The sequence below is a fragment of the Andrena cerasifolii genome, chromosome 6 (assembly GCF_050908995.1).
Source record: "Andrena cerasifolii isolate SP2316 chromosome 6, iyAndCera1_principal, whole genome shotgun sequence".
NCBI classification, from domain to species: Eukaryota; Metazoa; Arthropoda; class Insecta; order Hymenoptera; family Andrenidae; genus Andrena; species Andrena cerasifolii.
In genome coordinates, this window is record NC_135123.1 from 3,332,413 (window position 1) to 3,354,178 (window position 21,766).

The following is a 21,766-nucleotide window of genomic DNA, read 5'->3' on the forward strand; positions in this document are numbered from 1 at the left end:
AAACTTTGCGGGTATGTAGAGGACATATCGGTATGTATTGCGCATTTTTTTTACTGCCCAAAAATTCAGTCTAAGGGGGTAAAATTGACCCCTGAAAATCCGGCTATTTTCCGATTTTGTGTTACGACTCGCGAATAAACAAACAGTTGAAAAATGCAGAGTTGCAAATATTTGCATCTGTAACTTGTTAATATGTATTCCATAAAGCAAGTAGAACCAAACCCCACAAAAATTTCTAAGTCCCACGAGGTTCCCGGATATCTAGAGCTTTTCCAACGAAAGCTTTTGAAAAAATCCACCATTTTTATGATCATATTTTAATTCTGTACGTTGGAAATTAAAATATTCATGGCTGAAAGTTCGTGTACTACTTGTACGTTTGCAATCCATTTTGTGAAATACTATCAATTTTAATTGCGATACAACGGCGCACTACTGATTTATAGCTGATTCTGATGCATTCTAACAAACTGTTACTAAGAGCCCGGCGCGTGTCCGTTTGGACGATCGTCATTTTTATAAAAGCATTTTGGACTTTTGTCCCGCCAGGTCATCAATAAGACGGACCACTGTGCGCCCCCCCCCCCCCCAAGGAGCCGACTAGCCGGCTGTGCGTTTGCGTTGTACTACATATTAAAAAATATTAAAATTATAGGTTCTAATAACAGTAAAAAAAGAGGATTGTATTTTTATTTATATACCTCATCAAGTTATCAGTAATACTAAAAATTCAAGGCTGATCAATTGGTCTTTCTTGCTGACTGCGCACTGACTACTCGCCAATTACTCAGGTACTAGTCAGTACATCTCTACTTAAAAGCTACGAACTCTAGGAAAACGCGAAAAATCATTGTACTTTCAACAGTCGCTGTCACGACAGTTCTTCAGCACCGTAACAATCTGCAGTACCATTGCCAACGTCTTGACAGATTTCAATCGTGTTAATCGTGGAGTCAGGCTGGGCTAAAGTAACAAGTAATTAAGCTGGCCTCTCTCTAATCAATCATTACTGTTTGTGGCTTCCGAGTGTAAGTCGTATCCACTAGGAATTTTATCATACAAAGTACTGTCAGTATCACTGTGCCACCTTACCATCTCATGAAAATAGCTGCGTCTGAAGAAACGTTGGTATAAAACTCCTATTGGGCACCGCTTACACCCGAAAGCCTCAAACGATAACAAAATTATATAGGTAAATCCGAGCTGTGAAAGCTTTAAATGTCTGCTTCTGTCTAATCAGGGTGAAAGAAATTCAAACAATTTGATGGTCTGATGCGATAATATATGCACTTATTTATAAGTCCAATCTCGGTGCACGTTACTAGTCTTAAACTGGTCAAGTATCAAGAGATGTCTTTAGCTGTGACACATTAATTATATTTAATGCCCCACTCCTTCTCGTCATAGCCAATACATTTCATCTCTACTTACTATCCCTTTAGATAACGGTCATCCGACTATCGACTGGCCTCGATATCCTGCCGAAGGACGTTTTAAGCACTATCACTGTTCAAGCATCCAGCCCCCGCTTATAATGAATGTACCTCTCACAACAATAAAGCATCTAGTAACTCGATTTTCTTTAAGTCCCAATTTCTTTCAACGAATCCCCTATGGAACTCGTGGCTCTTCTCTACGTGGCTACTAGGTAATCGGAATTAATATAGAAAACAGCCCTGTACCTGTGATAGATCAACAACTTTTTGTTTACACCTAGCAACATAATCTTCAGGAATTTCTACCTGTACACCTTTCAATCGAAATTAAAATTCAATAGGTACCTAATAATAACGGAATATGTTCGGTAGAGGTACGTATCGCGAATATGTTCTGTAGAGGTACATATCGCGAATATGTTCTGTAGAGGTACCTATCGCGAATATGTTCTGTAGAGGTACATACCGCGAATATGTTCTGTAGAGGTACATATCGCGAATATGTTCTGTAGAGGTACATATCGCGAATATGTTCTTTAGAGGTACATATCGCGAATATGTTCTATCATGTTCCACCTTTAAAGGAGGATTAGACTTGTCGATTACGATTCAGCGGCATCAGCAATTATCACAGAGAACATAACGGTCGAATCGGTTTCACGGATAACATACCTTTTAAGCATTACCAAATAAAACATTGAAGAATTTCTATTTATCTAGCATTGAATTGAAAAAATCAAATTCGACATAGCAGAACATAATGGCAAAGGGCAAACGGAATAATAGAGGGTTGGAAACTGTTTCAGCAGGAAACTCGGCTCGCTGATTACGATTCGGTGGCATGAAAAGCTTTTAAAGAGACTATGGTGGGTGTCACAGCATAGAATTTAGTTCGCGAATAAAATTCAATACGACGCGCCACGTGAAGATTGAAATGGAACGTCAAAAAATTAAAGTCGCTGAAGAAGGAATTAAAATCACCAATCCCACTTCGATGGCCGAGGGACTGATACAAAAGACGCGGATGTCAAACGCAGAAACCGTGTGCGTGGGATCAACTGACGAGAGCTCCTCTCGACAGCCCACGAAAGTTTCCACTTGCGAGGCTGCTTCCTCCCGCTGTTAATCATGTCGAAAACAGTTCCAGCGAAAAAGCGTGCTAGCAGTTGAGCAGCGCGGCAATAAAGGAGAGATGGGATGGTGAAACAAGAATTCGCGAGTCCAGCAATGTCTATTCGCGGACCGTGTCACTTGGACGAAGGATCGACTTCCTAATCGGGACACAGCAATGCTGCAAACATTTTAAACAACGGAAGCATGAAATTTTACGCCGGGAATGGCAGTGCATGATCGATGGTCCGGACTTGTACGCTCACGTTTTCAGGGATAGGTAATAATAAGAGAAAAAAGGCATTGTGGAATAATTATAGCAGGCAATTGACTGGCCTGGTATATAAGAAAAGACAGGACACTCAAAGGCTTCCCTGTATAAAGGAAAAGCTTCATGGTTCACGGAAGACGCAGCAGAGAACGTTTCAGAAAAGAGCGACAACCCGTGAAGTTCAGAAAAGCTTCACCTACATACGTACTTTATACTTCGCGCACTGGTGAACGTGGAAGCGAAAGGTAAAACAATGGGAACACAGTCGTTGGTAAATGACAATCTTGAGAATAAATCTGGGAAAACTTGACCCGAATACTGAAATTGTTGCTTTCCTTACGAGATCGCAAAGGAACGTGCGAAAAGACTCTTTAACTACCCCTAGTGAATGACCCAGAGAGGAAGAAACCAGAGACAATTTAGTTTGTGGGAAAAGAAGAGGAAGTAATAGCTTTCTGATCAGATATCACGAGAAATCTATGATCTCTGCTAGGTTGCGGAAAATAAAATGACTAGGGAATGATAGGGAAAAGCTGGAGAAATGGGTGAACGACGAGGGAATGATAAGTATCCGCGCCGACGAAAATCATTGAGAACGTTAATAGATATTTGAACGAAGACAGAGCAACGGAGAAGTAGTCCTCTTAGGGGAGCTTAGGAAACCGTAGAAGCTCCAGCACGGAAATTACTCGGGCGATTCGAAAACCGTAATAAACGACAAAATCGCAGTCACATCCAGAAAGGTAGCACGGAAGGAAAACGGCTAGGCAACGATGGATAGAGGGAGAGAGTTCCAAGAAGCGAAGGGGTTGCTCCGCCAAGGAACTGCTACTCACGGTAGTTGTTCGTCGGCTGGCTGCGCTCGAACGGGGGTTGCTTTCTCTTCTGAGAGTTTGCTTCTCAAGCTGCCGTTACGCTGACCAGGCGATGCGAAAACGAACGTTGGTAAACTTGCCTCGTAGAGGTAGGGAAACTCGGGCGTCACGTTTTACAGGCGCATCGTTATACGCCCTGCGATATCGACGACAATGTAGATGGTGGAAAATCTATCAGTGGCACGGTCTCTCGAGGTGGAACACGAGTGCGCCTGACTGCTGACGGACACGAACATGGCCGACTCGGCGAAATCGATAAAACACGTTACGTTTTCCACCGTCCCGACGGAGCCGACGCTGTGCGTCGTCCTCCGCCCCTCTATATCGTCGTGTGGCCAGCTGACGCGTGCGCCGGCACCGTGGACGCCGGAGAGCAACGTCGGCGTCGTCTTCGTCGACGTCACGTTCAACCGCGGATATTTGATGGAACTCACCCTTGGAGAGAGAAATCTCGCTCCCTGCACGACCTTTGCAAGCTTGAGTAACCCTGTGGCTCGGCTACCGAAACGCAAAGCATGCATACGCACATGTACATATGGTAGTAGGCTTGCAACTATTCTGGTATCTGTATAGTACCTGCAATGAATGAATCTCAGGTAGGGTGACTCGGGGTGATATGCCACCGCAGGTAATATGCCACTTCTCAATAATTTTTTAAATAACGCACGGATACCTTTTGCACTAATTCCGTTGAGTTTAGTGTAACTGCTAAGACGACAATAGATTTTGGATTTTACCTTCCTTTATTTTTAGTTAATTCTGGTAAGTTATAAATGTATAGTCTTGATCTAACTTCACACTGTAACTAGAATGCTGATTATACATTTGTGGGAACAGTTATACGAAATATCAATAGATTGTGACGAAGTAGACTAACAAACGAATTTTACAACCTCTCGCACATCAGTTAATAGTATGTACTTTGTGGAGAGATTTTCAATCCTACCTTTTATGACCGTGTGGAGTAATGCGTCATATGTTTGTCGGTATAGTATGTCACAAAATAATATTTTTATAACTTATTCTATTTAATGCCATCGAGTTGTTTTTTTTTCGTATTAGAACCATGCCTAAGAAGTATGTACGAACTTCAAACCGTGTTGTTTGGTCAGACGAAAGTTTAAAGGAAGCCATTCGAATGGCGAGGGAGGCTCGTACTACAATATAGGACAAATTTTGAGAATGTAGATATTTTTTATGATAATTCGAGTGATGCAGAAAATGACAACTACTGTGCAGTATGTGAACTATATTATTAGGATAAAAAAGGACCTAAATTTGTCTGGGTAAAAACTACTTGTTGCAAAAAGTGGGTCCATGAAGACTATGTAGAGATTGGGGACTGTTTAGTTTGTTAGAAATAGCTTTTTTCAAATATATTTTACGTTTCATTGAGTTCAAATATTTGTTATTAGTTACTAATAGCTTGAATAGTTTAAAATATTGTTGATTCTCAGAAACTTGAGTGATTAGTTCGCACTTTATAGCTTGTGGCATATTTACCCACTATTTGAGTAACACTGTCCAACAGCCATTTTGGTCTGTAAGATTCAATACCCGTTTCTTATAGATTTTGATGCGCTGAAAACGAATCCGCAAACCGTTTGTCGCTATCACTCTCCATTTTTGAGAAATTCGATTTTGAAAAAAACTGCAAATTTTCAACTTTGAACATCTTTTGTGTCGAAACAGTAATAGTTATTCGGTTGCTTGTTGCGTCAAATTATTCTGTAAAGCCTCCCCAATACAGCGATATAAATTATTGGTGCATTATGAACATTTAAATATATTTAAACAACGATCAAAGGGAAAAGAACACCCGAAATGCACCCACTTTGCAGATATTTTTAAATTTATTTCCAAAACTAAGGATCTAGAAGAAAATCTGACTACTCCACGCGATGCGGCAGACATTTTTCCTTCGGAAAGCATCAACAGAAGTGGTAAGACACATTTTGTTTTCAGTACAGAAGCGAAATAGTTTGGCAAAACGTGCGGCGTCGACAGTGGTAGTCAACGGCGGCGCGCGATACACTGCCGCTCGTTTTGCCAAATTATTTCGCTTCTGTATTGAAAACAAAACGTGACTTACCACTTCTGTTGGTGGTTTCCGAAAGAAAAATTTCTGCTGCATCGCGTGGAGTAGTTAAACTTTCTCCTAGACCCTTAGTTTTTAAAATATATAGCAAAATATCTGCAAAAATTGGTGCATTTCGGGTGTCCTTTTCCCTTTGATCATTGTTTAAACATATTTAAATGCTTATAATTCAATAATAACTTATATCGTTGCGTTCGCAAGGATTCATAGGATAATTTGCCGGACCATGCAATCGAATAACTATTATTGTTTGAACACAAAAGATGTTCAAATTTGAAAATTTGAATTTTTTTTCAAAATCGAATTTCTTCAGTCATCTCTTTTCGGTTCTCAACTGCCGATGATGTTAACCTGTTAACGATCTTGAACCATTTAAATGTCAGTCATGCGAGCCTCAATGCTCCAAGGCTCATTCCGGGACCGAGATAAAAAGCCACTTCTTGACTGAAAGCCTATGTATATTGTATAGTGCATACCGAGACCCTCGAGCTGCGCGCACTATGAGAGTCACTGCTATATTTCGATGTTTTCGAATAACGCTATTATATTATAGAGAATGCAGGTATACTTCTTTGATTCTGCAATAAAATGAAATCGAATAAAACTGTCGTTTATTTTTGTAACTTATAGGAGTTCTCAATTTTCGTTTCATAAATACCTACATTAATATGCTGATTAATAATTGATAATTCTGATTAAATTTTTTTGTTACCTCTTAGTATTAATTGTGTAGAGAAAGATATAATTCGTAATAGTTTCTAATACGATATATGAGCCGTTTATTTTGAAAGTGGCGTAAGTCCATTTATGTTCGAATCGAGATATCGAAGGGTTTGCGTTGGATTAAATTTAAAAAAAAATGGGTAACATATAACATAGCAGTATAATGTTTTTGGCTTTCCAAGGGTGTTAAATTCATCATCCCAATTAGCATAATTAAGATTATTTAAGAAATAATATGTGTTTGATGGCTATGAACGGACTTACGCCACTTTCAAAATCAATGAAATGATGTTTTCAATTTTTAAAAAAGCACAAATCCATAGGAAAAGTAAATTTCCATTGAAATAAAAATAAATGTATACACTTTTATGTTAAAAAATCAAAAAAATATTTAACTTTTATTCTTTGTTAAGTAATTTTTACATTAAAATTAATAATGTTTTATCAACTATTATTCAGTCTTCTCCAGTTTTTTGTATGCAGGAGTGCTTTAAAATAATGATGGTGTGCAGTTGTTATATAATATAATAAATCCATTAAGTCAGATATTTACCCGCAGACATTTACTTTGTAATATGCAATTAATTTGTTATAAACAAATTATTAACAAATTGCTGAAAATTACAAGGGCATGTCCGGAGACCCGTATGAATCCGTCAGCGGATCGAAAGTGAAATTTGAGATTAAATTGGTTCTAATAAATTCATTGCGCACTGATAATTAAACTGCTACCTTGATAATTAAGCATAAAGCCGTGATCTCAAAAAATTTTATTGCACAATATTTTCCATATCCATTTGAAACTCTCAGAATGGGACTTGCGCCACTTTCAAAATAAACTTTTTCATCACTTCATTAACCAACATATTTTCGTTTTACAAAATTTTAATGATTTTAAATATATTAGTAACAATTTGCTTCGGAATGAAAAGATCGTGTAAAAATGTAACTATTAAGATAGCTAACTCGATTTTTTTCGGAAAATGGACTTACGCCACTTTCAAAATAAACAGCTCATATCATGTTAGCTTTAATAACTCAGTTTTTTTTTAAATTTGGAACTAATATTATACTATTATTATGTAATATTAGGCATTTATTTCTACAAACCAATGTATTGGCATTATTTATCTCGTCCATCTTTGCAAATAATTGCGTGAAGTATGTGTTACCAGACCTAACCCAGACCTATCGATGAATTAGACTTGCAACAAATAAAACAGGGCTGCATATAATTCGTTAAGTACTTGGAAAATTAAATAAACCGTGCTGCCTCTAACTATTTAACTTCGTCATTAGAGGGGTACGTGCAGAATCGCCTTTGAATGCATGGTACAGGAAAAACGAGGGATCGGGAATATTTCTTATCATAGAAGATTCCCAGTGTTCGACAGTTTTGTAGTAAGAGAAAATCGATTCATAACTCCGACCCATTCATAGGCGGACACGAGAATTTTACTCTCAAGGGGCCATTCTACTTTGAACCGCCGAAAAATCAAGCTATTTTTAAAGATATTTTTCTCTTTAAATGCAACATAGGGTAGACCGGGGGTGGTAGTAACACTTTGACTTTGGAATACGATTACGGAAAAACTATTACAGTTACAGCAACAGTTTTTATACGAAAATGTTACTTACTTATCTGATATTATTTGAGCCACAACAGTTTCGCTGTATGTCAAGTAATATTACGGTTATTAATAAAAAATGAGAAGCGGAGAAAGCATGCAACACTGCATGGAGTCGATAGTAGCACAAATTTAATTTTGCAAAATTAAAATATTTATTGATTTTAAGTTTAATGATAAATGAAAAAAGTAAAAATTATAAACAATTATGCGGTGTCGTCATTGTGGCAGGAATAAAAAACGTTTTGGCTGGTGCATTCTTCATGTGATTAATCCTTACATTCAGTACATTGCACCCATTTTTTATTTGGTTTGCTTGTGCTGTGCTATAGGATTCCATGCAAACAAGACAATGTTATTAATCTTCTTTGTCACTATGCGGTTCTGTCCCCGTACAACCGACCCCGACTGCCGATGTTACAATCGCCCCCGACCAGGTTTTTTAACTAAAATTATAAATTTGTATTAACGAGACACTTAAAAGTGATAAGTAACGATCAGTATTACTTTAAAAATGGCCAGATTAAATATTAAAAAAAAAAGAAAAAACGTGGGCTTGTAAAGGGAGTATTTATATTACAATTTTAAATCAGTAAGGAAAAGTTACTTTAGGGTATCGAAAAGTTATTTTCTTCACTATGCATGTCTATTGTGTATCTATACTGCTAGGATATGGATGTGTGTATTCGAAATTGTAATGTTCTGGCCGAGTCACTACCGTGTGTTACAGGGAATATCCACGAGTAGAGCGGTTACTCGCGGAATTGTGGGATTGGTTCGGGTGGCATGCGATTAAGAAATAAATTTCATGAACAAGAATTCTCCTTTTACGTAACAAAACAGTAATAATGATTTATTCAATAAGGTTATTACGCTAGGTTGATTAACAATATATAAATCACGACTCTAAGTCGAAAAAATAGAACATAAGTTATGTTGATGACGCATACAGTCAGTATAAGAGAACGTAAAGTTAGACGAGTGACGAAGCTAAGTCGGTATAATAGAACATAAAGTTAAACGAGTGACGAAGCTAAGTCGGTATAATAGAGCGTAAAGTTAAACGACTGACGAAGCTAAGTCGGTATAATAGAACGTAAAGTTAAACGAGTGACGAAGCTAAGTCGGTATAATAGAACGTAAAGTTAAACAAGTGACAACGCTAAGTCGGTATAATAGAGCGTAAAGTTAAACGAGCGACGACGCTAAGTCGGTATAATAGATCGTAAAGTAAAGCGAGCGACGACGCTAAGCCGCCGCAGTGTTCGATATAATGTACAAAAGTCAAGAATCTGATATATAGATATATATTTCTGGAGGGTATTGGATCCCAGATTTTCAAATTTTCAGTTCAACCAAAGCTTCAAATAAAAAAAATTAAACTAAATCAATTAAATTACTAAATTTGACCACCCCCACTTTAGAGAATAAACTAAATTTTAGAAAGTCTAGGAATCCAATACCCTCCAGAAATTGGATTCCAGATTTTCAAATTTTTTAATTTTATTATTAATTTTTAATCCATGCTTATAATTAGAGTACATTTTATATTGTATTAAAACACCCAGAAAAACTATATATTTGTATTAAATCTATATAACATTCTTTTTAGGTTATAATGAAGGAGTTTTTTTTATTGTAATAATAATTAAAATTATGTAACTAATATAAATCACTATTACAATAAATAATTTATATAATGATATTATCTATGTAACATTATATAAACCTATATATAGATAATCTATATGTATATATATATAAATTATTTATATACCTATATATATATATATATATATATATATATATATATATATTGAACTATTTAAATTATTATTGATAGATTTATGGATTACACTGAACTAAATTAATTATTAATTCGAAAACAAAGGAATACACGGCGAAGCGCCAAATACAAACATAACCAAAATACTATTTTGCTTTCATTTCCCAACACATAATAGGTACGTTTACCTTATACAGCACTAGGTAGTAGACGAAGGATGCAAATGGAAACAGAAATGAATATCGCAATCGTATAAAATTAATGTATATATTTCGCGTCTTTTTCATTTCATATGTATATACTCTGTCATATAAGAAGGAACCTGCGCATAGACCTGTCCTGCGCTACTACTGGCTATACCCCAACCAATGCTCCCTCGCTCCCAATGAGCTCATTCTACATGCGTGAAACGGGTTCCTTCTTATATGGCAAGGAGATGAGGTACCTATATAGAAAATGCACACTGTGGTTTTATCAAATAAAAAATTATGCTTATTATCTTAGTTCGTTCTGCATAGGTGTCATTTTTAGCATTCACTCGCTACAAATTTGTATAATAATGACTATCGTTAGCGTTGTCGATTGGAATAAGTGTGTTAACGGCTCAGCAATTACATTTGTTATTCAGTTTTTAAAACCTTTTCACTTTCTCGCCAGTTTGTTGGAATGGAATTCATTCTTGCACTCGTTTGTTCTGTTAACAACGACGTTTTAGAAGATAAACGAGATTCGGTACCATTTCTGTAAATTTATAAAATCGACATAATAGAACAAAATTGTTTTCACTGTCTAAAAAAATATATATATTTTTTTTAGAATGATTTTAAAATGTCAGGCATTATTAAAAAAATTTGCCAGTTGGTATAAACATTTTAATAATAACACTTACAAGAATTTCGATCGTAACGCAAGCAACACTGGCGGAGTTTTAGGTCTTGCAACAGATTTTAAATCATACATTTTCAAATGTGTATAAGTTGGAATCTGGAAATATAGCTTTCATATACCACGGAACGAAAGTATCATTGAGAGTAATATCGATTAAAGTAAATGGTCCCATTATCGCACATGTAAGATTAAAGAGTAGTTGTGGGTTATTATATAGTATACTCCCTGTCATTTAAGAAGGAACCTGCCGACCGACGAGTTTAGACCGGTTCTGCGCAGGTTGACGCTCATTGGTGCCGGGAGAAGCCACTATTTGTTGTATCCCCACCAACGCTTTTTCCGAGCCAATGAGCTCATTCTACATGCGCGAAACGGGTTCCTTCTTAAATGACATCTTAGGTACCTATATAAAAAAGAAAAAAGGTAAAGTATGCATTACCAACATTAATAAAAATTTCAGTCTCCAGATTAAATTTACTTTCAAATATGACGTGCATTATTAAAACCAAAGTTTATGAAAAATTGCATTCTGTCTTTTGTCTTCCTCATCGTTCTATTTGTGCTAACTACTGCTTATGGGGTATTATGCCCCCAGTAATTAAATCGTTAATTGTATTGTTAGTATTAATTTTACTAAGTTACTTTAAAGCGTTATAGTATCTGATTTTTAACACAGAAACTGAAATAATATACGGAGTTGATTCTACACGGGAAACGAAGTGAAAGTTGTCGAATAAATTTTTTTGTAAGATGCTTGATTTTCAAATAAATGACTTTAGAGATTTACACACCGCATGTGCAGTTAACCAAGGCCCTGTTCAGCAAATATTAAAGAAATTACTTATTCTTATACATATACATAACTATGTATACAACGTAGCAATTACATATGCTCCCCATACAATATCACAATTTATTTTCAATCAGTCTTAATATTTTTTAGTCGCTATTAACATTGCTAAATTTTATCAAGTTATCGACTTGACAGAATACAGCAATTGCAAATTCATGGATATGCTTCTTTATACTGACAACATAGAAATGGCGATAATACTCTACTGTTGCGCTTAAATTTCTAAGTTAATAAAACAAAATTGTTAAAAAACTATTTCCCCGTCTTATCTTATACTTTTTTTTATTTTAAACTATGAAAATGCAAATGAAATACATGTGCATTCGGCAGATTGTTTAAATCGTTTTATTCGTATAGTATTTAGATAAAGTATTCGGAGGTCTACATAATTGTAAAACAGTAAGGAGATCTTACGATTAGAGATATCTGAACTCGGTCATTGTCATCAAACTTGTGGATTGAAATTTTCCCGTCTCAAAGTATAACCGTAAACTACCAAATTGACAAAGAGACGTACTCACGTGAGACAACGACGTATCAAGGACTGTTGGTTCGACATACTTTTTTGGTACGTCAGAAACTGGAACAAAACTACCCAGTATCGGGGTTGTTAAGCTTTTCCCATAAATGAAAGTCTGCGATATTTTGTTCCCAGTACCACTCAAACTTGACTCGTTCAAATCGTACAATTGCGAATCTTTCTCATCGATTATTCCTGCATTCTTCATCTCGTTAAACGGACTGTAGTAATCGACCGATCAATAAAGGTTTAAGGCGCAACCAGGCAGAACTACTTTTACGGAAATAAAGTTGGAGATCCACTCGAAGTCTAGCACTGGTCTCTAGATAATGATTCCAGGATGCTCTTCAGCGTTACTGCCAACAGTGCCAACGAAGAGTACAAAACCTAAAGTGTAGCGAGTCGATATTTGGTCGATAAGCTCCTCTGTGTTGAATAGCAACCACCATAGAGCCACTACTAAGGGGGTAGTGGACTATTTCAGCATCAGAAAATCGATTACTTTTTTTTTACTGATTTTGAAAGTCTTATCCTTTATGAACATTTTAAACAAAATTTCATGAAGAAATTCAAATAATTGTCGAAGTTATAGCAGCGAACGTAATTGTGTGCACCGCCGAGTAACGGCCTCGCAGAGCGGTATTGGCATAGGGGACTTAACTTTGAAGCCGGTTTTCTCGACACAACATTTTCAGAAACGGTGTACATCATAACTCTTGAACCAATGAATATTTTCACTTGAAATTTTTACTGGACCTATAGAATTCCTTCCTCTACAGAGAGACGAGAGCATTGCCTCGCTCGTCACCAAGATCGAGCGATTAGCGCAGTCCGCTTTTGCCGACTGTCCGGCGGAAGCCCGCGACAAACTCGCTGCGTCTCAGTTCGTTACGGCATTGTTTAGTTCTGTCATGCAGCGGGAACTGCGACTCGTCGGTTTCACGTCCCTAAGAGCCGCCGTGACCAGGGCTCTGGAGATCGAGGTCTGGGTTAGGCGTTGAGGCGATGCATCGTCGATCCGTCTCTAAAAGAGCGGACGACGCGATGAGAACAGAAAGAACACGAAAGTGTGTGAATTCGAGGGAAGCTTCACGAAGCCCCAGGGAAGTCCCCGAGTCTTCGGGGAATCGGTGCGGAGTATGCATCAACATCATGCGCGTGAGGGGGGGGGGGCAAGCGGACGAATCGCTAGTTTGCCCCCGCATCAAGTCCTCCTCCTCAAGCGCGCTACTCCGCATCCGAGGACGACCACCGTGGAGTTTTAGTCGGTGCAAGCCCCACATAACCCCTGACCCTCCCCCGAGGGTTAGGGGTATCCGTTAGGGATTTCTCCACGAAAAAAAAAGGCGTTGAGGCGATGTCTCATAGCCCCGCGGTCGAGTCGCGAGAACGGTATTCAGAGAAACAGAAGGCTAAACCCTCCTACACTTTTGAAAGGTTCCCGACGAAAAACAGAGGTTCGAGAAAACCGACAACCGATCGGGCGACACGCGGAAAACCTGTTGGTCATCTTCAGAGGGACTGCCACGAATTGAGAAATTGAGGGGAATAGCGCCAAGAGGGGAGAAGAGAGGCCGTTAGAGAGGACGGTGGTACCTGGGCTCGACTGATTTGGGGGAAGCACCGGTTGACAACACCCGGAGCCGAGATAGTGCTGCCATGTGAGCGTGCAGATCTGTTGCAACGAGGAGGCGCCTGAAGTGCGCGGAGTTGCTGAGCTGTGACGAAGGGAGTTCAAGGGAGAATATCGTCACAGGGTGAATATCTCCGCGGGGAGGGAAGGAATACTTTCTCAGCCATCTTGTACCGGTCAACTAGTGTTGCCATCTATACCATGCCGTGGCAAAATTTAAAACTGCCCAAATGAATTTCATACATTTTAAGTTAACTGTGAATCGTATGACAATTTTATCTCTACGTGTTTTACAAAGTCACAATGTTTTTATAAACAGATACATCTCTGAAATTTTTATATGGAGGATCAATAATAACACAATATATTTAGTGACCAGAAAACAATACAAGTTTATTAAAAAGTGTTCGTTTACTTTCTGAAGTATTATTTTTTTGTTTCGCAATATGGAGATATTGTACTTTAATGTATTGTTGAATAATACATTTTATCAGGTGAATTCTATGATTATACAATGCTATTTGGTTATTACAATTGAATTTACAAATAATCACACAATCTATACGCTGCACGCTACACCAAACGACGCTGAACAATAGTAAGGGCGGTATTCTCAGTCGCTACTTATTCTGCGGCATCCTCTACACGGAAAGATGTCTGCACCGTTGGGAACGGTGCTCGAAAAGTGAGCACCGTAAAAACCGGTGCTGGGCCCATTCACGGCGCTGTTCACCACCAAAAGCATTCACAATGGTGTTCAGCACGGAAAATATCAATGTTGAGCACCGTTCACAACGGTGTTCTTGATGAACGCGCACTGAAATCATCGATGCATTACTATCTTACATCTTTGTTTTCCATGTTTGCTATTGCAGCTGTTAAAAATGTTTTCTTCAAAAGAAACTGAAGAAGTATAATTAAACACTATCAATAATGTTCAGTCAAGTATTGCACTCAATTGAAGCACAAAAGTAGCTCAAATTTGTAGGAGTATTATTATAGGATATAATAATTGATTATGTATACATTTGGCAATATCAATTTTTCGAAACCTAAATAGATTTTACATAAACTAATATTTATCTAACAAGTAGATACAATTAAAATATCTATGTTATTAAACCTTATCACTCAAATTAAATATCATTAATAGTAACTTTTCATGATTAATAAAGATTAATAAATATACTTATATAGATGCATCACGGTATACTGGGTATTCAAGAAAGTGTACGTGTGCATATATATAGATAGACTTCAAATTATTATAACATTAACAGTTTAAATAAAATGATATGAATATAGGTTAGATTTGCATCCGAAATTCACATTTGTTAAAAGCATATTCGGAACTGTTTTTTAGCCAAATTATAATGTGGCTTATTCTTAGCTTACTAATTGAACTAATAATTAATAAGCCAACCAGATAGATCCATTAATTCTCATACACGAACTCGGCACTGCAGACCTTGTTCCGTGTACCATGCGCGCATCGAAAACAACGATGAATGGCAAACATGGAAAACAAAGATGTAAGATAGCAATGCATCGATGATTTCAGTGCGCGTTCATCAAGAACACCGTTGTGAACGGTGCTCAACACTGATATTTTCGTTGCTCAGCATCGATATTGTCGGTGCTGGACACCATTGTGAATGCTTTTGGTGCTGAACAGCGCCGTGAATGAGCCCAGCACTGGTTTTTACGTCGTCGACGGTGCTCACTTTTCGAGCACCGTTCCCAACGGTGCAGACATCTTTCCGTGCACTAACCTATTAGCTAGTAAAGGATGCCGAATGCTTAAGCATTTGCTTAAGAATAAGTAGCGACTCAGAATACCGCCCTAATAGTACTAATAAGTAATCTCGCCTACAGAGTGCAGCACAAGTTGACCGGTACAAGATGGCTGAAATTATTCCTTCCCTCCCCGCGGAGATCTTCAACCCCCCGCAACTATGCACCGTCCTTTAGGTCCATGCTGCTGTCCAGCGGTCGCTGGCAACCCTCCGAACACCAGGCCGGTGAATGGTTCTAGTGGTATGCGTCCGTGAGGCGGTGTTGCCATTTTACCTGTTCGCGCGCGCGAAAGTTGCAGTTTTAACGGACGACCCTGTATATCTATAATAAGTTTGAAATTTCAAGTAGTGCATCCTATAGAATATTGATGCGGGATATTTTATGTATTATTGTATGTATGCGAGTATGTACAATAATGTACACTAACTATACACAAAATTTGAGGCAAATCGATGACTCTAGTTAACATCAGGCATTCCCCTCGTAAAGTGGCTCGTACCTCGTACTCGATGCTTTCACGGAATAAATGTGTACTTCAACCGCAATGGACTATGTGGAGTAGGAAGTTCTTACAAATAGGTTATATTTGAAGTATTTATCATTCAAATAAATGTTGATTCATCACAGATAATCGCGGCAGCGCTCGATACTGGCATAAATGCAGTTCCAGCATGCGACAATGAAGAAACTGAACGAATTATTCGCAATCTGTTTCTTGTTGCAATATTTGTACGGTGTTTGTACGACTCACTTGCTCATAAATGTCAAAAACCAGGTACGAATTTATTTATTTCCCTTGTCATCGACAATATCATCGAACAAACTGCGCGCAATCGTGACAATAATTTTCCGCAAAAAATCAAGTCGAAGCAGTTTGATATGGCTGTAATAATTCATCGCGCTAACCTCAAAAAAAAAAAAACAAAATGTAATTAGCGGCGAAAACATTGGAGAATTATTAACCGAGTGCCGATTCTCTTATTTCACATCGCAGGGTGGTGATATTCTGCTGGAAACAATTTCATCCAATGTTACCGAAGATGTAATTACCTTGGAATTTCAATGCTCAGATGGTACACTGGTGACACAACTAATTGATTTCAAAAATGTAATTATTTATCCTGGAATTAATTACTTTGTTACATAATTCATTTTTTGGGAAAACTTCAATAAGCTTTGAAATTTCTCTTTAGGAAGTACAGATTATAAAAGCCTTGGTCCTTGGCGAAGAAGAACGTGGCCAGAATCAATATCAGGTTTTATGTTTCGTAAATCACTTTTTCAAAGTGGACTTCATATCGTCCGATGCAATGTCCAAATTGCGACAGAAGAATCCAGGCACTGTCCGTGTAGCAGAAGAAAACAAGGGTCATGTAAATTATACTATGGACTTGTTCCTAGATGTGTCTGAATCCAAAGATATTTCTAAACACATAGCAACCCTTTGCGGAGAAGCAGCAGGATCTGCTTATACTAGAAATGATGATATAAAACAATGGATTCAAAGGCCTGGTAAGTTGTATTAATACACACATACATAGGGGAGACTGGGGCTAGTTGATAGGCTATTCTGTTTTCAATTTTTTTCATTTTTTATTTGAATTAATTACTTAATAACAAATATGCCAAAATGTACTTTGGTCCTTCCTCTTTAATATGTAGTGAGCGAAAACTTGAGAAAATACATACAAAATGAATGAAGAAATGTTATTTTGACGATCAATTTGTGTATATCAAAACTATTTAATTTTTCTCTATATAAACGAAAACAGTTAAAAAACGATTGTTAACGTCAATGTACGCACTCGTACGCTGGATCGTAGGAAAGAATTGACCAACAATCTTCACAAATCTCGATCAAATGGAGCTACATATATACGGTGTCGAGATAATTCGTCTGTATCAACTTACCCCCGTATCAACTAGGCCCAGTCTCCCCTACGTATAATAGGGCGGGGCGATACTATATAGGCGAAAATTTAAATTTGAATTTTCAGTTGGCCTGGGTGCGGGATAGTTGTCTTTTGATTAACCAAACACAACTGTAAAAAATTTTTTGAAAATATTTATATCCGCAGGTTCCTTTTTCTCCTAAATAATCATATAATCATTTTTAGGAGAAAAAGGAACCTGCAGAGATGAATATTTAAAAAAAAAATTTTTTTTTAAATTCAAATTTAAATTTTCCGCTCCGCCCTAACGTATAAGTATTGCTTGATGCGTAACATATACACTAGGCGCCAGAATCGACTTCCTTTCGGAAATTTGGCAACGTTGCATGTCACCAGAACCGCTGAATTATGCCTAGTGATATGCAACGTTGCCAAATTTCCGAAGGGAAGCCGTTTTGACGCCTAGTGTACATTTCATTTCTAAAACTGCAACAATAGTATTAAAGGGAAATATAAAGAAAATTATAAAGGGTGTCCCATTTCGATCTCTCCTTAAGAGTATGTTTGAATCTAGTTGTTGTTTAAAAAAATATTTCGGATCAAACTCATTCTGTTACAAGCAAGATATCTTTTGGTCTACATAATATCAGTCTAGGAAGAGTTAATTTCAAAATTTGAATGTCATCTTAACTTTTGCAAATGGATTGAGACACTTCTTTCATTTAGGTTTATAGATTGTTTACAGATGACTCCAATGACCTAGAATGGTAACATCATTTAAGGTCATTCAAACTTCACACACACACACATACAGTAGCTCACAGCCATAATCGTACATTCTTTAAAATCGCATAACTTTTTTAAAATTAATAAACGACTTGAGGTTTTTTTCGAAGCTAGAAGGATTAGTTTGCTAAGTGACGTGATTCGTCGTTTTGAAAAAAATGCAATTGGCCAGAGTAGCAAAAAAAATAGTAAAGGTCGTTTTTCAACTTTTTTTTGTGAGCCTGTAATGAAAATTTAAAATACCCGTTTGTAGATTGAAGTTAAGTTGTATACGTGTCTAAAATTTCATGAAAATCGGTTAACTTTGCTCTGAGCTATTAGCGCTTAAAGGTCGCAGAATAAAGTCGAGAATCGCTGATTTTGGGAATTTCCACGATTCTCGACCTTATTCTGCGATCTTTAAGCGTTTATAGCTCAGAGCAACTTTAAACCGATTTTCATGAAATTTTAGGCACGTATATAACTTACTTAAATCTCAGGTTTTTTTGAATTTTCGTTACAGGCTCATAAAAAAAAGTTTAAAAAACGACCTTTTCTATTTTTTTGCTATTCCGACCAAGTGCATTTTTTTTCAAAACGACGATTCACGGCATTTAGCAAACTAATACTTCTAGCTTCTAAAAAAAAACTCAAGTCGTTTGGATTAATTTTAAAAAAGTTATGCGATTTTAAAGAGTGTATGATTATGGCTGAGCCACTGTACTTAGAACATTAGACTTTAATTATATTACAGGTAACATGTTATTTACACCCAATTATGTTTTGTGTCAGTGGTTATATTACTAGCAAAGTTAATATAAATTGTGGATGATTTTATTTGAAATTATGAGATCTGAATTATCTATTTGCTTTATTTACAGAAATTGAGGATATTATTCCGAAAGGTGGTCGATGGAGATAAGGTTTGGGGGGAGGGGGTGTAGACTCTATCTAAAATTGTAGCTTCGGGTATTTATTAATTTCCGAAATATTAATAAAAAAATATTGTTAATTTTTTTTTGAAAATTTCTTTTGGACGTGGTGTAGGCCCCCCTACCGGGAACCCTTCCGTCCCCCAATTTTTTAATTTTGAAATATTGTAGCCTCAGTCTCATTTTTAGCATCGCCAAACTCACGTCGGTTCGCTACCATGCTTTACGCGCCCCCGCACTAATCTAGCTCCAACCAATACTAATACCCGGGACAATTTGGAAAGTGGAATGCGTTGTGTCGGTATAAGTCAACTGAAATATTGTTGAGAGCAGGGACCGTGGTAAAATGCTTAAAAAGAATCGGTAAGGTGTACCCTTTTATGCACAATTACCCCTGTATCTTTCGAACGCAATAATTGCCGAAGCTAAAATTTTATATTTGGGGTCTTTCCACACCCCTCGCAATACCCACCAAGTTTCATCTCGATCGGCCACCGGTCCCTTTCAGAAGTACAGCCGAAATTGAAATTACAAAAGTTGTTGATGGGTTTCTGAAAGCTTTGACAGGATAGAACAATCATTTGAAGATACGTCAGTGTATTGAATATCAGGGATGGGTCTCTAAATTTCAACATTGAATAAGTTTTGGAAGTCATTTATTCAAATTTAATCTTGCCCTTAATGTTCAGGGCCATTGGGTTCATCTGCGCCTATACCTAGATGAAAGAAAGTATGATTCCATTTTAAAAAATCAAGATGGCCTTAAAATTTAACCCTTTGGCATACCGTTTAAATTCCGACCGCCAGTACGAAATCAGCACCAACGGTGAGTCACGCGTCGAGCCATTTCACGGTTCGGCTCAACGTCCGAAGTTGTCAATCGCACACGTCTTAACCCCATTACGCAGTTGCAACAAAGTAAATACACGTGTATGCGGCCAGGAATAACTGAGATGAAAAGACATCGGCGAAAAGTTGAGTCGCAGTTAGTGGCGGATTTAAGAAAAAAGGCCCAGGTGGCGTACGTTCCGCGGGGCCCATTTTTGGCAGAAAATGAAGAGATAGTATACTAAAAATGGGCTAAGTGTAGTAGTACAGAAAAAAATATAGTGTTTCGATAAAGTCATAATTTTTTTTTGGTCATAGGGCCTTGCGGGGGCCTTCTGTGCAGGGGCCTAGGTGGCAAGTGTTCATTAGCCGCCCTGTTAAATCCGCCACTGATCGTAGTATCTACTGACCACGAGCCTGACCCTTGGTGTTACGTTTCGCCCAATCGACGTGCCACGAGTCTCACTCGATGTTGTAGGCCAAGGGGTTAAGAAACAAGTCTGCCTATAATAAAGTTATTTTGATCAAAAGATATCCCCTTCGAAACAGAGTGTTTGATGTAAAAGATTTTTTAAAGAATTGAAATATTAAAATGGGAGACGTCTACAGAAGTAACTTCTTTTAAAATCCAGCTATTAATTGTAAGTAAAACGTTATTCTTTAATTTATTAGGCTCTTCAGAACTGTCGCTTATGGCAGCTGTAAACAACTTTAGCACAAATTTTTTAGGACTACAAGGTACAAATGATTCAAGATCGTTATTTGTAACAAGATGTGCAGACACATCTAACATGTGGGCACCTTGCACATGTTCGTTAGAATTATGTATTGGGTGGTACCCATGCGGTTTAAAGTTTTGCAAAGGTAAGGGCGATGGTAAAAAGGCAGCCACTCCGTACAAATGTGGCATTAAAACTTGTAAAAAATGTTTTATATTCACATATTATTCTAAAATGAAGCAGAATTGTTTATGGGATGAATGACATATAAGAACCCTATAGGTAGTAGGTTTTGATTTGTAAAGAAGGGTTGGGTTGCTAATAGCATGGGGATATCTAACTTCTGCATAATAACTTCCCACATTCACACCATTAAGAATCACGTACAATAGTATGCAATAGATTTTCTGTAATGTTTTGAAAAATTTGGTTTTTGGAGTTGCGTGTACTTGATAGTAATCGTTCCAACGTCTCTAAACGTAAACAATTGCGATGATGAGTGTTTCTGTTACTTATATGCATTTGTTAAATTATCCTTGATCTCATTCAGATTTTAAAATTTCTCAACAGGGTGTTCCAGCATTGATGGTACAACCGGGGAAAGGGTGATTCTGCATGAAAAAATGAGTCGAAAATATGGAATAAATTTTTTTCATTTGAGGCTTTATTTTTTAGGCTTTATGTCGTACTTTTATTTATAAACCCACTCTGAGCAGACAGAGATAGATAGTAAGCACATAATATTGATAAGGAATCAGCATTACGTATGACATTAATGCTATTCGTAAGCGCCGCGTTAAGTGCACGTGTTAAATGCCCACGTACTCGAAGAATATTCAAAGTCAATTTTCTCGAAATCAAAGCCTCAAATGAAAAGAATTTATTCTATTGTTCCGACTTACTTTTTCATGTTGAATTAAGTCAGAGTTCGGAGGGAGTCGGCTTCAATGGTGGAGGGGGAAACATCTTCAGGAGCGTTGGTTATGTGTGCGTGACTGACGCAGGCGCAGTT

At 37.4% G+C, this 21,766-nt stretch overlaps 3 protein-coding genes and 1 long non-coding RNA gene across 10 annotated transcripts in view; 2 read left to right on the forward strand and 2 right to left on the reverse strand.

Moving 5' to 3' along the window:
• The window catches only part of Syt1 (synaptotagmin 1), a 78,399-nt gene extending 74,421 nt beyond the window's left edge, over window positions 1-3,978 (reverse strand). For 4 of the 7 annotated variants that reach the window (XR_013085481.1, XR_013085480.1, XM_076814101.1 and 1 more), the window contains exon 1: window positions 3,654-3,976. The gene's annotated coding sequence lies outside the window, so the exon portion shown is untranslated. Of the gene's footprint in view, window positions 1-3,653 lie in introns of all 7 variants that reach the window. The other 3 variants (XR_013085477.1, XM_076814099.1, XR_013085482.1) reach the window with 2 other exon arrangements.
• The window catches only part of LOC143369815 (uncharacterized), a 230,457-nt gene that overhangs the window by 205,719 nt on the left and 2,972 nt on the right, over window positions 1-21,766 (forward strand). The gene's annotated exons all lie outside the window — the stretch shown is intronic.
• LOC143369796 (uncharacterized) lies at window positions 10,229-12,508 on the reverse strand. Its single transcript, XM_076814181.1, has 3 exons — window positions 12,190-12,508; window positions 10,817-10,911; window positions 10,229-10,668 (listed from the first exon to the last, which is right to left on the reverse strand). Exons 1-3 carry the CDS (start codon window positions 12,394-12,396, stop codon window positions 10,548-10,550), a joined length of 423 nt encoding a protein of 140 aa, XP_076670296.1. The 5' UTR covers window positions 12,397-12,508; the 3' UTR covers window positions 10,229-10,547.
• On the forward strand, window positions 16,062-21,701 carry Oaf (BRICHOS-like domain-containing protein out at first). The gene is made up of 4 exons (XM_076814136.1): window positions 16,062-16,393; window positions 16,613-16,726; window positions 16,812-17,130; window positions 20,708-21,701. The coding sequence occupies exons 1-4, from the start codon at window positions 16,277-16,279 to the stop codon at window positions 21,016-21,018; spliced, it is 861 nt and encodes a 286-aa protein (XP_076670251.1). The 5' UTR covers window positions 16,062-16,276; the 3' UTR covers window positions 21,019-21,701.